Source organism: Natator depressus, chromosome 6, assembly GCF_965152275.1.
Source record: "Natator depressus isolate rNatDep1 chromosome 6, rNatDep2.hap1, whole genome shotgun sequence".
Classification (NCBI taxonomy): Eukaryota; Metazoa; Chordata; order Testudines; family Cheloniidae; genus Natator; species Natator depressus.
In genome coordinates, this window is record NC_134239.1 from 7,337,563 (window position 1) to 7,353,147 (window position 15,585).

General features: G+C 48.5%; 1 protein-coding gene across 1 annotated transcript; it reads right to left on the reverse strand.

Annotated features, from left to right (window-relative positions):
* Positions 1 to 269: 269 nt before the first annotated feature.
* On the reverse strand, positions 270 to 13,415 carry FUS (FUS RNA binding protein). Its single transcript, XM_074954353.1, has 15 exons — positions 13,331 to 13,415; positions 11,942 to 11,966; positions 10,771 to 10,925; positions 9,685 to 9,826; positions 9,046 to 9,248; positions 8,402 to 8,591; positions 6,750 to 6,784; positions 5,235 to 5,267; positions 4,799 to 4,908; positions 3,696 to 3,825; positions 2,234 to 2,335; positions 1,465 to 1,603; positions 1,283 to 1,371; positions 988 to 1,138; positions 270 to 342 (listed from the first exon to the last, which is right to left on the reverse strand). The coding sequence occupies exons 1-15, from the start codon at positions 13,341 to 13,343 to the stop codon at positions 303 to 305; spliced, it is 1,557 nt and encodes a 518-aa protein (XP_074810454.1). The 5' UTR covers positions 13,344 to 13,415; the 3' UTR covers positions 270 to 302.
* Positions 13,416 to 15,585: the final 2,170 nt, after the last annotated feature.

Consider the following 15,585-nt stretch of genomic DNA (forward strand, 5'->3'; position numbering starts at 1 on the left):
ATTAAACACCTATGGCTAGCATTGGGGCATTCCAGTACAGTGACCCCAGCTTTCCGGTATAAACTGAAGTTGCCTTTATTGAAGCCCTGGCCCCAAGAAAGCTACACACGGCAACTAAAACAATGGGTTTTTTTTTAATGTAGGGGATTCTTCCAGATACAGGGGGAAGAAAAAAAAAGGTAAAATTGAGAGGGCAATACAAAGTTTTACACAAATGGAACGAGCTTTACAGTCTGCAGCACAAAGTCTGACATACAAAATAAAAAAAGTGTAAGTCACATGGTCTGGGAATTTGTACAGTCTTAATAAGGTCTCTCACGGCGGTCTTGTCTGTGGTCACCCCTGTGGAGAGAAAGGGGAAGGATTAGGACTGACTGGTGCGGGCCAGAATAAAGGAAGTATTTTAAGCTTCACCCACAAGAAGCAGCTGAGTGATGCTTATAAACAGAAACAAGTCAATAACTGTTTTAGATGTTGTGGCATTATCCACATTTTACAAGAGGGAAAGTGACTTGCCCAATTCATCTATGTTAAGGTCAGAAGGGACCATTATGATCCTCTCATCTGACCATCCAGTACAACACAGGCCAGAATCTCACCCAGCGATGCTGGCATCCAGCCCATGATGTGTGGCAGAGCTACAGATGACATTTGAGAGGCACCAGGCTTGATTTAAAGACCCAAGGGACAGAGAATCCATCACAACCACCCTTGTAAGTTGAGCCAATGGTTAGTTACTTTCACGACTTAAACAAATAACCCCGGGTCTGAACTTGTGGGGCTTCAATTGCCCAACACTGAATTGTGTGCCTGTAGACTGATCACACCATGCCCCCTAACCTTCTCTTGGATTAGCTGACTGGGTTGAGATTGTCACCACTAGGCAGGTTTTTGCAGACCCTGAGTCACACTTGCAGCTGTACAGAACCAGGAGTAAAACCCAGGACAGATGATCACATCATGCCCTTTCTGTGCCAATCTGCTTACCTGTTATCCATCTTTCCTGGCCCAAATCCACCGCCCCGATCTCCGCCTCTGCCTCCTCGGAAGCCACCCCGATCACCACCTCGGCCTCCTCGGAAGCCTCCACGGTCATAACCACCTCTGCCTCCACGGCGCTCTTCCCCAAATCCTCCTCCTGTGGAGGGAAAAAACAAACACAGGAGTGAGACTGGTGCCAAGAATACCTCCGAGGCAATAGCATTCGGAGCATACACAATCTCACCCACCCATGGAGGCCTGCCCCCTACTGGTGGGCAGGAGAAAGAATGGTGTAAGTTACCCATGTGTGGTCCTCCGGGCCCATCGGGCTTTGGTGCCTTGCACTGGTTGCACTCATTACGCCATGAGAAATTCATGTTCTCACAGGTCCTGGAAGATGCAATATTGAGGAGAGGCATTAGTGTCAGGTAAACCCAAGAGTTTTAACCCTTGGTTCCCCCACTTGCCAGAGCCTCTACTTACGGGTTAGGGCACTTCCAGTCCCCTGCGCGCTGCTGGCCACCGCCTCCACTGGGGAAGCCACCTCTGTTACCTCCACTGGAGCCACTGTTGCCACTGCCTCCTCCACCTCCGCCACCAAATCCACCACGACCCATGGGCCCTACATAAGGAGGGGAAGGAGAGAGGTATCAAAGGGGTCCGCTTCACTGAAAGGGACATGTTTATCTGCATCCACAACCCGCAGAGCGCTGATCCTTTGTGCGGACCGATCCCCAAGCTCAACCACAACAGCACCTGAGAGTTGGATTCAGCAGTCATCTCTTGCTAGCAGCCTCTGGTTAACTACCTATAACCCAGATCACGACTTACTTCACTCTCAGCCACACCCCTTAACTGTGCTTCCCTTGCTGCAGAGCTGGCTGGACAGTGGGTATCCCAGAATGCACTGCCACAAGTGTTACATCTGGTCATGCTGAGGCAGATTTTCCCAGCGTGCACTGACACAGATAAGATTATGCCACAGATAAAAAGTGGATACAAAAATCATGGCTGACCCATAGGTGTACTGTGTACCTATAACCCACAGACAAACACATGTGATAGGAGGGGTGCTCTTAACAGGGCTGACTTTTAACACAATCAAATGTTTAAAGTCTATATGGCTAGGCCTTAGCTCAGTCTCTATAATGGCTGCTAGACTTGGTTGGTAGTATCCAGATCCTGAAAAACAGATCACTCTCCTGTTGGGGTGGAGCACCCATCACCACCAGGAGCAAACATTTCTAAATACCTCCACGGCCTCTGCCACCCCGTCCATTTCCACCGCCACGGTTGAAGTCCGCCCTCCGGGTAGCGAAGGAGACTTTGATGGGGTTGCCAGAAAATTCCTTTCCTAATTGGAGGAAAGAAACCAGACATGTCAATTTCACCTCATACAGAGCTTTATGACTGGCTTTGTGATGGTCTAAAAGGAATGTTCCCACCCCACTTCAACCCACAGCTGGTTGAATTTTTTTTTTTTTTTTTTAAATAATTCCTATCCTGGGATGGAAATTTGGATTTGATTTGTCCCATGTTGGGATGAAAACTTAGGATCAATTTTTTAAAATTGGGAAGTTGATTCAAATAACCAGTTTGCTGTTGCCAGATAGGAATATGGAGTTTCTGCTTGGCTTGACTATCTGTCCCAGCAGGCACTCTTTAGGGAGCTGCAGTTCAGATGCCTCGTGGAAATAAGGTGTACATTTAACGGTGAGAGTAATTAACTGTTGGAACACTTTACCCAGAGTTGCGGTGGATTTTCCGTAACTGACCATTTTTAAATCAAGATTGGATGTTTTTCTTACATGCTCCAGGAATTATTTTGGGGGAAGCTCTCTAGCCTGGTGTCACACGAGATCAGACTAGATCACAGTGGTCCCTCTTCTGGCCTTAGAATTGCTAAAGATACATCTCCAATGCACAACTCCGTGGCTGTGTTTTGTTAGTTTGAGACCACAGTGCATTGTGGGAGATGTCGTCCAGCCAGGAAGCCTAGCCCAAGAATGGGCTGAGGAGGACCTGAACTGCAACTCCCAGGACTGTGATTGCCACATTGATGCAGGTGAATGTCCCGACAACTAAAAATGGATTTTCCCTAATGGAAAACAAAATTCCAGCAGAACTGAAATCTTCCCACAGGAAAAAACAAAATAAAACCTCATTTCAAGGCAACTTGTTTTCCCACTAGAGAAACAAGCCAGCAGGATTCCTGACCAGCAGCGCTTTAACCCCTCTATCTCTGAATCAAAGCAGGGCACTACAGCCAAGGGCTTTTCCACACATGGAGCTATTCCAGAACTGCTACTGCATTTAAAATTCACTTCCCCACTTTTAAATTTGAATTAATTTCCAAATGTAGACAAGCCTTGAGACATGGCATGAAGAATGAATCCTACTCATGCTGAAGTTAACTGAAGCCTTGCCCTTGACTCAAATGACTGCAGCATCAGATGCTACAGTAGCCAAGTATTATGCAAGACATAAGTATCATCCCCATTTCACAAAGAGAAAAATCTAAGGTTCAGAAGGGAAGTGACTGAGCAACAGATCACTACTAAAATTAGAACTCCTCCTTCCCTGTTCTAATCCAGTAGAGTAGATCACTCCCATCCCAGAACCAGGGACAGAACCCAGGAGTCCTGGCTCCCAGCTCCACCATTTATGCTGCTTCTTCAGGAGCTCCTTGGCCCAGCTGGATGGGAGCAACTTACCATCAAACCAATCGATAGCTGCCTTGGCAGATGGGGGATCATCAAAAGACACTGTGGCTTCCCCCTTTAGCTTCCCGGTCTCACGGTCTGTGTACAGGTTAATCATGGGTTGCCCAGTTTTCTTGTTTGTCTGAAACACAAACAAGGGGTACATCTCATGATCTTAGCTTCTGGAGTAACCTACAGCTGAAGGCCACCCTGTCCACCTCCCTTATTGGGTGGACTGAAAAATGGAAGGAAATATTCTATTGCTTTAGACTAAGGACTATTTGAGAAATTGACATATAAAGGATCTCTGAAAACCATCAACAATAAGTCATGAGTAAGGCTAAAATTGTGTCATGGTTATTTTTAGTAAAAAAGTCATGGATAGGTCACAAGCAATAAACAATTCCCAAAGAGAAAACAGGACACCCGCTCGCCCTAGGCATCCCTGTTCCCCTCCCTCCACATGAGGCCGCTGCCCTCCCTAGAACCCTGAGGAGGCTGTGGCCTGTCGCTGGACCTTGTAGGGAGCCACAAGAGGCTGTTGCTGGAACCCTCCTAAGGCCCCGCTGGCTGCCAGCTCCAGTCCCTCAGCCCCTGGGGCTGCAGTAGAGAATGGAATAGGGAGGTCTCTGGAAGTCACGGATTCCTGACTTCGATGACACACATAGCCTTAGTCACAAGGATTGCAAGATGGTCACAGCAGGGACTGCCTTTTTAATCAGTCAGATCCACACTGGCACAGCACCACAGTACAAGTCTAGGGTACTAGTAATATATGTATACTGCTTACTGAGTACCTTCCATCATTCAAAGCTTTTTAACAAACTAAACCTTGCTCATTAGAAGCATATATCCCAGTTCTATAGTGATAAAACCGGGAGTCTAATGCAGGAGTGCTGAGCCCTCATCTCACCTGCCCTATCCCACGATATCCCCCTTCCCTGAACCAGAAATACAGGAGTCCTGACTCTTATTCTCAGCTAGTAGACCAAACTCCCTCCACAGTAAGAGTGCTTGGATTGTACGTTAAGGGCAAGAGGCAGAGGGACAAGAGAAGTGCTGTTTTGCCATGCTGTTCTTGCTAACCCAGACTATTGAGTTCCCTGTGCTGGTACCTTAATGATTCCTATTTGCTTGAAGTAGTCAGCGACCGACTCGATGGTGACATTTTCACCGAGTCCCTGGACGAAAATGGTGTTGTTGTCAGAGTTATCCTGTTCAGAAGCTGCAAAGTAAGCGAGTGTCACTCAGTTTCATACCCAAGGATCAAAGACTGAGAAAAAGTTATCCCGCTGTAGATGCTACAGCAATAGCTGTGTAACAGCTTCTTTAACAAGACCACACCTTACTAGGTACTCCGGCTACACAAGAATTTCATGCAAACTTTCAGTTTAAGCTGCTCTAAATTAGCTTTTCTTTTTGTGAAATGGGTATGATGCTTATGTCTTAGGGAGATGATCTGAAGTTGATCTAATTTAACACAAAATACTCCCACAACACAAGAGGTAATTGATGCTGTGAACCCACACTTATTTGGGAACAGTCACCTACCAGGATCATGGCGCGGTCCTTGGTCCCGGGGCCCTTTTGCACATGAAAATAAGGAGAGATCTAGTTAGTTGGTGGAAACCGACTCCTCTCCCACACATACTAAACATATTAAAAAGACAGCAGGCCAGTGTTGGTACATGTGCTCTGAATGTTGAGCCTACATTTACTTTAGCCAAAGGCAAAAATTCTGTGAAGCGAGAGAACTTAAGATACTTCGAAGACAGTGCTGCAAAACCAGTGACAACTCCTTTTTCAGATGTCATACTGCACACAGAAAACACCTCTTTCCAACTCTACGTGGAGGGTCAACTACAAAAGCCCTCCTAACACATGTTTAATTCTGCTTAGCATCACCTTCTGAGGTCTGTTTAAATTGAGACCTTTGCGTATACAATTTAAGGAGCTGCTACCCAAAGAGATCTTTGTCCACATGTTTTTATACACCTTTGTCATTCACATCCTTCAGTAACATCAGGTTGTAGCATCATACCACTTGCTACCCTGGTTAGCGTCACAGTATATAACCACACACTTAACAGCTTTAAGATTTATGCAGCGATATAGTGGCTTTAGCCCATGCCACACATTTACAGTGAACTAACCTTGCATAAATATAGCTTTGTTTCACTTAAACCATTATTTACCTATACAAACCATTTATATATTAGTATTTTTGCTATATTTAGACATTTCACCCATTATACCTTTAATCACACCCAGATCAGATCAATAATTATCTTAATGAACCTAAAAGCATATGCCCAACACTGGTCTCTTAAAACTAAATTGACCTGGTCAAGAGATCATTCATGCCAAACCCTTTTCAGCAAACCCATGGGAACTCTCCTGGAAGTGTTCAGATACATTTTGTTTGGTATGTTTGAGTGCAAAAATACCTTTTTTCTTCTTAAGATATAAGCTTAAATATAAACCATCTTTCTTAAGGTATAAGCTTACAAAACCAAGTGATGTAGTCAAAGGGAAGTTTACACAAGACCAAAAATTCATTCCAGTTTTTGGGGATGTCCCCCATTTTCTTTACCAGTAACCATAAAAAGGTACGTAAACTCTTTGCATCATTATCCTCAGGATTGCATGCAATTCCATCACCACGTTTTAACTCCAAAAAATCACCAGCACTTAAAGCTTCTTGTGTGTTTTGTTTTTTAAAAAAGGAACCACACACAGACCAGACACTTCTAGGAAGTAGCACTTTTGTTTTCATTCCCCAAAGCACACTTTTTTGTGTGTGTCTTGTTGCAAAACATTCAACCAAGATGTATTGACACCAAGAACTTTGGTCAAAGTAGAAGCCCAGTGGATGTAGAAATAAGTGACACCATATGTATCTCAAGAACTCATTTGGTATAGAGGGCTGCAGAGGGTGCTCCCATAGGTTATATCTGATAAATGGTGGCTTTTCCTAACGCATAAAGGTTCTGCATATGAAACACAAGTCTCTGGAAAATATATATATACTTTTTTTGGTTCAAGTTTTGAACTCTTTGGACTTACCACCAAACTTATTGAAGCCACCACGCTCACCACCGCTGAGGAGATAAGTTAGAAGATAATGAAGCTTTTTCCATGGCTAAAAGGTTCACTAAAACTACCAGATCTTAAAATCCTGACCAACACTTGTTTTTTCCAGTTCTTCCTGAAAGCCTAAAGAATGCTCCTTTCAACCTTGTTCTGTCCCTCAGCATATTTAGGCTTTTTATTTATTTAAATACACCCTTTTTGTCTTGTAAAATTGGAATGGACAAATCTAACACGAGTGCAACTTTGGCTTCCAACCTTCTCCTATTACTTCAGCCGTCGTGATGTACACTCGAGACAATGCTGACTCCTCGATGCAGTCCTAGCGTGCGTACGAATCCATGAACCGCATGTTAAAACTTATTTGTACAGTGTATTCCCCCCGCCCTGGTGTTGATACCACCTAAACATTGATACGTAGAATATTTGCTTTGAAAGCATATAAAAAAGCTAACCCAAGTTCCCTAGCATAGCATAATAAACTGATTGACCACTAAGTCTGGACCTAACATAAGCTCTCTCCCTTCCTCACCCTTAGCTAACATGTGGAAGGTGGAGAATTGATAAAGTTCATTGACTTTCATACCTGTAGCACATAAAACGCAGAGTTTGTTAACAGATAACATGTAGTGTTAACAGCAGATAACAAGTAACATCAATACTTTGATTTCCCCCCCAACCTAATACTCACCTTTCTAAAAAACACAATTTAAACTCCAGATCAACAGAGTTCACAATCAGTATTATTTAACAACTGTTTCTCAACTTATCGTTTCTTTTTAATAGACCGCTGAGCAACCCTCTGCTGAGGGAGGATTGTTACACCAGGGCAGTTTAAGACACTGCTTTTCTGTGTGTATATAGTGAGATAAACCAAAAGCAAGTCATATATAAATGTGATCACAGCTGCTGAAGCTGCTAATTGGGTGCCCAAATACATCCTTTAACCCATGGAATATCTCCAGTGTGTGGATGGACCACAGAGTTAACCAAGTTTGCAACACAGGTTGTAAGCAACCAGGTTGGGAAGAAGACACAACTTCTCCTCTGACTGAGGAGACTTACATCCCTTGTTTCTTACCAAGATGACCCAGGTGCTTTGGTGAACAGATTATAGCACCAGATAAATTGCAAATAAACCCTTGATGTAGAGAGATTTATATGCCCTTTGAATAGCGATATTTATAAACCTTCAGTATATACCTAGACAGGGTAGCATGTGAATTCCAAGTGCTTGCTGAACTTTCATTGTGCATTTGATATGTTAAGACACACGTTTGATGTCAGACACACAACTCTGATAGTAACCACCAGTGGGGTATTTTACCCCCATGCATAAATTGTCTACTGTAGATATGAACCTACACTGGTTCTTAAGGTAGACAGTAGTGGGACTCTGCCCCATACATACAAGAAAAGCTTTTATAGCCATTCAATCTCCACCCCCCATAAAACATTGCAACTCCCTTAACACATGCAGTATGAGGACATGGCATTCCACCCATGCATACAGGAAGAGCTTCTACATAAGGCAACACACCCTCCCCAACATGTTAATTTCAGACAGTGCTAAAGACAGTAACATTTCAACCCACTCCCTCTCCCACCACAAGCGTCTAGACACCTACCCCATGCCTCCACGACCGCCACGGCTGCCTCTTCCGCCACGGTCAAAGCCACCCCGGCCATATCCTCCTCTGCCCCTGCCACCACGGTCTTGCTGGCCACCTCCATAGCTGCTCTGATCCTGGCTACCGTAGCCGCCACTGCCACCACCACCACCACTCATGGATGACTGGTCCTGGCCATAGCTGCTGGCTGGGGAGAAGAAGAACATATGCTCAAAGTTACAAAAGGAGGACAATTTCAGTGGTCAGAGCAGGGGCACTGGAATCAGGACTCCTGGGTTTATCCACAGCTCTGGAAGGGAAGTGGGGTCTAATGGGTTAGAGCAGCATTGGGAGTTCATATTCCTAGGTTGCATTTCCAGAGCTGCCACCAACTTGCTGCATAACCTTGCAACAGTCTCTCAATATCCAAGCCTGCAGGCTGGGGAGGAGAGGAAATAAACTCATGGGGTTAAAAGTAAGATGCCTGCATGAACAGCCCTTAAAAAAAGGGTAATGTATCAACTTTAAGACACATGTAATCCTCCTTTGAGGACTGTAGTGACTACTGCTCACCGTCAGGCTGCACAAATTTGGATTCCCCTTACACCAAGTTTCCCCAGCTTTCAACCCTGACACACAGAGCACAATTGAGATCAACTCACATCCACTGCTGCCCCCGCCACCGCCTCCTCCGCTGCTGCTACTGCTGCTGCTGTACTGGCTCTGCTGCCCGTAGCTCTGTGGAGGGTTGTAAGAAGGCTGCTGCCCATAGGAGCTCTGTGGTTGGCTGCTGTAGCTGGATTGCTGGCTGTAGCCTCCACTTGGGGGCTGGCCATAGCTTGTGCTTTGGGAGCTGCTTCCGTAACTACGGATTAGAAAAGATCACTGCCCTTTCCGTACACATCAAGCCTCTTTTCAACCCACCAGGTATTTGGCTTAATCAGGGAGATAGCGTGGTCTAACAGATAGAGCACCAGACTGAGTCTTGGGTTCTCTCCCCAGCTCTGGGAGGGGAGTCTAACAGGTTACAGCAGGGGGGTGGGGTCTAGTGGGTTAGAGCAGGGGGAAGGGGGAGCTGGGACTCCTGGGTTCTACACACAGTTCTGCCACTGACTGTGACTCTGTGCAAGTCTCCTCCCCCACAATCTGTAAAATGAGATTAAAACTTCACAGTAGGTGTTGTGATGTTAAATGTAGAAGCGTCTGCAAAGTGCTTTAAGATCCAGACACAGGGTGCTAGAAAGGGGCGAAGGGACACATGTAGGGAGATCTATGGGAAGACTAAGACTCTTTAGCCGTACCTTCCAGTTGTCGAGCTGGCTGCCGGTGGCTGGGAGTAGCTAGGATAGGATGAGGGTTGCCCATAAGATGTCTGAGAGGTCTGGCTGCTGCCATATCCTGTTGTTCCGTAAGCTGGGGGTGTTGACTGAGTGCTGTAGCCAGCTAGTAAAAAAGTTAAGAGCTCCTTAAAACATGGTGAGGCTGGGTCCCTTTTATACCTGAGCTGCACTGAAACAACTGAGAGGCACCAACATATCAACACTTCATGTCTCCACAGCTGCTTTGGGAAGGCAGTGTTGCTTAGTTCATCAAGTACTGGATCATGACTCAGGAGAGAAGTTCTATTCCCAGCTCTGCCACCAGCCTGCTGGGTGCCCTTGGGCAGCCTCTTTGCTGCCCTGTGCCTCAGTTTCCCCATTTGTAAGACCAGGACAATGACATGAGATTTACTGATTTAAAGCACTAGGTAAGAAATAAGTATTAACACCCTAAACCGCTATGTATGGGGAATCCCTCCATCAGCCCTGAAATGCAGGTACCTCTGGGGATGCGATACAGCAGCTGGTTAACAGATGCACAATTCACAGCTTAGGGGAGGAAGCCAAGTAGTGCAGCAAATTTTAGGCAATTCCTAACCCGTACATACACCAGGTGATGCAGAGACTCACTGTCTCCCCCATGCAGGATGGAAGGTGATACAGAAGAGCCAGATTTTGTACTATGCAGCAGGGGTGAAAAGTGTTACAAAGGCGCTACTATGACCTGTTCAGGAAGCTGGCAACAAAGTACCCTTGATATCCGGGGCCAAAGAGCGTACACATCCTCGAGGCACGCACCAGAGAAAGGTTATACTGGGTTTATAATAGCTGCTGCGGTAGGGACTGAACCGGCAATATAGCTGCATTAACAAATGGATTATTTGATGGGACTGGCCATCTGGAGAGCAGACTGAAGGGCAAATACTTGGTTCTGCGTCACAGGAGAAATAATGCTTAGCACTCAAAGTGATTGGACTTGCTGGCAGTGAAAACCTGCTTCACTTTAGTCTGAGTTGAGAAAATCTCCCAGAATGCACCATGCAGCTGGATCAAGAGACTGGCACTTACAGCTTTGGCTCTGGCCATAGGAAGAACTGTAACTGTTTTGTCCATATGCTGAGGTGTCTGCAGACTGGCCATAACCGCTGTAGCTTTGCTGGCTGTAGGGCTGGCTGGTTTGCTGAGAGTATCCCTGTCCCGGTGGTGCTGGGTAGGCCCCATAGCTGAGGGAGAATGATCAGACACACCCTTCAGGTTAAATATTTCAGATAAGAGGGAGCAAGGCTCCATAGTTAAGGCTGCAACAGTTTAGAGAGTTTTTCAAAAGATCCCATATACCGAGGGAAATTGCCATGACACATCATGGCACTGTATGTGGTGCAATTTGGGAGCAATCACAACATGTTAGGAGCCCTGAATGCCCTGAGCAGCCACAAATCAATGAATTTAACAGCAGGGACTGATGGGGTTTGTCAATTGATCTACAGGGCAATAGGTAGAGAAGAGCTTTTTGCCATGTTTGAAATATTAACTGATTAATCCTCAAAATCCAAAATGACAGGTTAGGGCCTAAAGCATGTGACTGAACTGGACATTCCTAAGGACAATAAAAATATCCAGAGTTTAAGAGTACCCGGCAAGGGATATAAAAGCTTCAAGTCCTAATGTGGCAACTAGCAGTCTCAGTCATGACCCTTTGCAATGTTGTGCTAGATACAGAGTCCCCGCCCCAAAGAGCTTACAAATCAAGGGGGTCTAGGAGGAAGCTCCCTTTATGGTCAGGTTATTGCTTAACTCCACTGTAGTGGGGCGTTGTTGGGGGGACTTCTCTAAACCAGCTAATGCCGGCCACTGTTGGAAAACAGGAACTGGGGTAGATAGGTGTACTGATCTGATCCAGGCCACAGGGAATGAGAATGGACACCAGGCTAGATAGGCCCCTGGGTCTAATCCGGGGCAGCAGGGAGGGGTTGGGTTATTAGGCTATGCAGGCCCATGGCTCTGATCCAGGGCTTGATGGTACCACTGATGTAAGACACCAATGGAAGCGGGATGAAGGGAAAAGATTCCTGGGATGAATCCTCCCAGTGTTCCAGTGATATAAGCCAGCATTGCCTCCCTTTTGCAGAGCCCAGACTGACAGCTAGGCAAGGGTATCTAACACTCCCGTCCTTCGCACCAAATACTAACACCAATCTATACTGCCCCACTTTAGTAACAGCCAAGTGGGGACGTTTACCTTTGGGTGGCCGGCTGGCTGTAATCTGCAAGAGGAAAAGGAACAAATTAGACACCAAAGCCCTGATCCCAAACCAACGCCCAGCTCCTGTGAGGACATTTGGGGGGGGGGGGGGGGATTGACATGGATGGGGAAGGGGGGCTGCTACAGCCCTCAGTCCTTGCTTGTGTGCAGGACTGCCCCCAACCGCCCTGACCCAACCCCGCCATGCCCTCCCCCCGAGTGCGGTGGGAATGGATCACCAGGATTCACCCTGATGTGGGTAGCACAGCACTGAGGCAGAAGTGATGGGGTGGTGTATTTACACCCCAGCCAGCTGTGGGTGGCAAGGGGGGGCCTTTACCCCGTAGGGGAGCTATCAGGGAGCATTAACCCCGTGGGTGGGGCACTGGGGGCTAGTTGGGGCTCACACACTGCGCTGGGCGGCCCCTATAAAGGCCAGGGGGCGGGGCAGGGGGGGAGAGACGGTTGATTGGGCAGTTAGGGTCCAATGAACCCGCGCCGCGCGCCAAACGCGATCGGGAGAGGCGGAGCGAGAAAGTCCCCGGATGAAAGACTGCGGCAAAAAAAGAGGGAGCACGCATGCGCCAACTCGAGCACGCGTGCCCAGGGCGACATCCCCTCTGCCGCGCATGCGCACCCTCACTTTCCTAGAGACGCGCGCAGACACCTGATCGTCACAACCGAGCATGCGTTACTCCGCGCGACGCCCTTCCTCTCCTCCGCCACCACGCGCTCCCTGACCGGCCACCCGACGCGCGCGCCTCCTCCCGCCTCCGGCGCGCAGGCGCCGTTGCCTCACGCGCGCAGAAGGGAAGCGGTTTCCTCCCCCCCCCCCGCGCACAAAATGGCGGCCAAGGGCTTTGGTGGCGCAGTTTAAAAAAAAAAACGGGGGGGGGGGGCTGGCCGAGCCCCCAAAGCGTCGAGGACGGGGCAGGTACGAAACGGCAGCCACAAGGAGAGGAGCTGGGGACCCACCCCTTTCCCATAATGCACTGGGCCTCCCACCCCGCCAGCATCCGGGGGGGGGGAATTGCTCTGATGGCGAGAGCACCCCACGCCCCTTGCCCAGCCCCCCTGCAGCGCCCCATGTGGGGGGGACGGACGGACACGCGGGGGGGGTTCGCCCCGCCCGGGAGCCGTTACCACGGGGTAACTTACCCCCCCCCCGGGGGTGGGCGGCGGCTGCGCTGCACCCTCAGCCCCTTTGCCCCCCGGCCGCCGCACAGGCCCACAGGGGGGTTGATCCCGCCCCGAGCCCCCCAAGGTGCACGTGGGGCGGGGGGGTCCGGCGCGGCCCTTGCCCAGCCCAGCCTGCGGCCCCGATGGTTCCTGTGACCCGCCGCCCCCCCCGCAGTGCCCCGCTCCGGGGAGCCTTCCGCGCCTCACCGTTGGACGCCATCGCTGCTGCCGTCCCGAGTCCCCTCCACGCGCTGCTGCTGCTGGACTGAGCGTCCCGCCCCCACCCGGCGCCTCATATACGCTCCCCTCCCCCACCCCTGCCGCCGGCCTGAACCAACTCCCCGGCAGCCGGGGGAGGATGGCGCGGCCCATGAGCGGGGCTGCGGCTGCGGGATCCCCCCCCGCCCCGGGGCCGCCCCGCAGCCGGGCGCGTTGTTGTCCATGGGGCGGGGGCGGGGCTTTTCGCTGTGCACAAAAAGCCCCTGTTCTGCTCCCCCCCCCCCCGGGAGGGGAATGGCGCAGGCCACCCGGGGGAGGAGGAATGAGGTCATGGGGCAGGGTGGAAGGAACCAAAGTGGGGGGGGCAGTTTTCGTGTGTGTGTTTTCTGTGCGTGGGGGATGGGCTTTTGGGGGGTCTCTTTGTGTGTGGCGGGATGCGTGCGAGGGAGAGGTCTGTGTGCAGGGTCTGTGCTTGGGGCAGTGTGTGCATGTGGGGTGAGATGGGGGTCTGTGTGAGAGAGAGAGACAGAGAGCTCTTTGTGCGGGGTGGGGGGGAGAGATCATTGTGGGTCTGTGTGCAGGGGTGTGTGTGAGAGAGAGATTTGTGGGTCTGTGGGCAGGGGTGTGTGTGTGTGTGACAGAGAGAGAGAGGTTTGCGGGTCTGTGTGCAGGCAACACTTGTTATACCAATAAGAGCTCATTGAATCGGTTGAAGACGGTGGATTTGTCCAGTTGTGTTGCTTTTAGGGCAGTGTGGAGTAGTGGCTAAAGCACTGGACCAATACTCAGGACTCCTGGGTTCTAGGCCACTGGACTGCTGCGTGATCTTGGGCAAGTCACTGCCCCTTGGCGTGCCTCAATTTCCCTAACTAAATCAGGAATTAACTTCTTTGTAAAGCGCTTATAGATCGACAGACAAAAAGCACTAGATAAGAGCTAGGGTATATGTGTGTATATGCAGGACTGAGTACGTGGGTTTATATAGATGGATAGGTACGTGTTTGTATCTAAATCTGTGTGTGGATCTGTGTTTGTTTCTCCAGGATCTGAATCATCCTGTGCATTTTTGTTTATGGTATTTCCAAAAGCTGTTTTAATCTGGATTAATCATGTGTTGGCATACAGTGCGTTCACATCTCCGTCTTGCTCTTGATTCGAGATGGCAAGCCAGTTCAATTGCTTAATAAAGCTTAGTGGGAACCCAGGCTGACCTTTATTCCCTGGCTTGCAAAGTTCACATATCTAAATATTTATAACAACAGTTCAGCTGTTTACTACACCTTCTTCTCGAATCCTAGAAGTGCTTCCATGCTATGATGTTCTGTGGGGACGTTTATTAATGAGCCACCCTCCGATAACAAACCAGGAAAGAATTAATGCTAATAAAAGTAAGAGTTGGTTTTAATGGTGGAATCTGGCCAGAGCAATTCCAAAGACAGGGAGATTTTAACCACTTCAGATTGCACAATATAGAGATTGCCTAGAATTTAGAACAGCTGGATTTCAGCACTGATTGAGGGGAGGGGTGTTTAAAAGGATTAAAAAGATCTCTGAAGAGTGCGTCATAAATTAGATTGCAAGCTCTTTGGAGCAGGAACTGTCTTTGTTCTGGGCTTGTCTGGTGCCTAATATAAGAACATAAGAGCTTATGAAGTGCATCCGATGAAGTGAGCTGTAGCTCACGAAAGCTTATGCTCAAATAAATTGGTTAGTCTCTAAGGTGCCACAAGTACTCCTTTTCTTTTTGTCCAGAAAGGCATCTAGTCTTGATCTGAAGCCATAAAAAGAAGGAGAATCTAACACTTCCCTTGTGGAGTTTGTTCCAGTGATTAATTACCCTCATTGTTAAAAGTTAGCGCCTTGTTATTTCTCATTGGAATTTGTCTGGCTTCAGCTTCCACCCACTGGTTCTTGTTATGCTTTTCTCCGCCAAAGTGCAGCCATCTCTGGGGTGGAGCCTGGTGGTCAAGCCACATATACCACCACCACTGTTGGCCTGCTGAGCTAAGGGCAAACCCCTGCTCTTCTGAAAAAAGCATCATGGGACCTTTGCTGGAGGAGACAAGATCTTGGTAAAATAAAGAGCTGTGTGCGGGATTTCTGGGTATTTCAAACCTGATAGCTCTTCCACTAAGCCATCCCTGGGAGAGGGGCAGGTCCTGAACTCTCATAAGCAATTCTCGTCCCAAGGAGAATCTGAGAGCATAAGGTTACCCGCAGCTATGAGTCTTAAGAAGTCATCC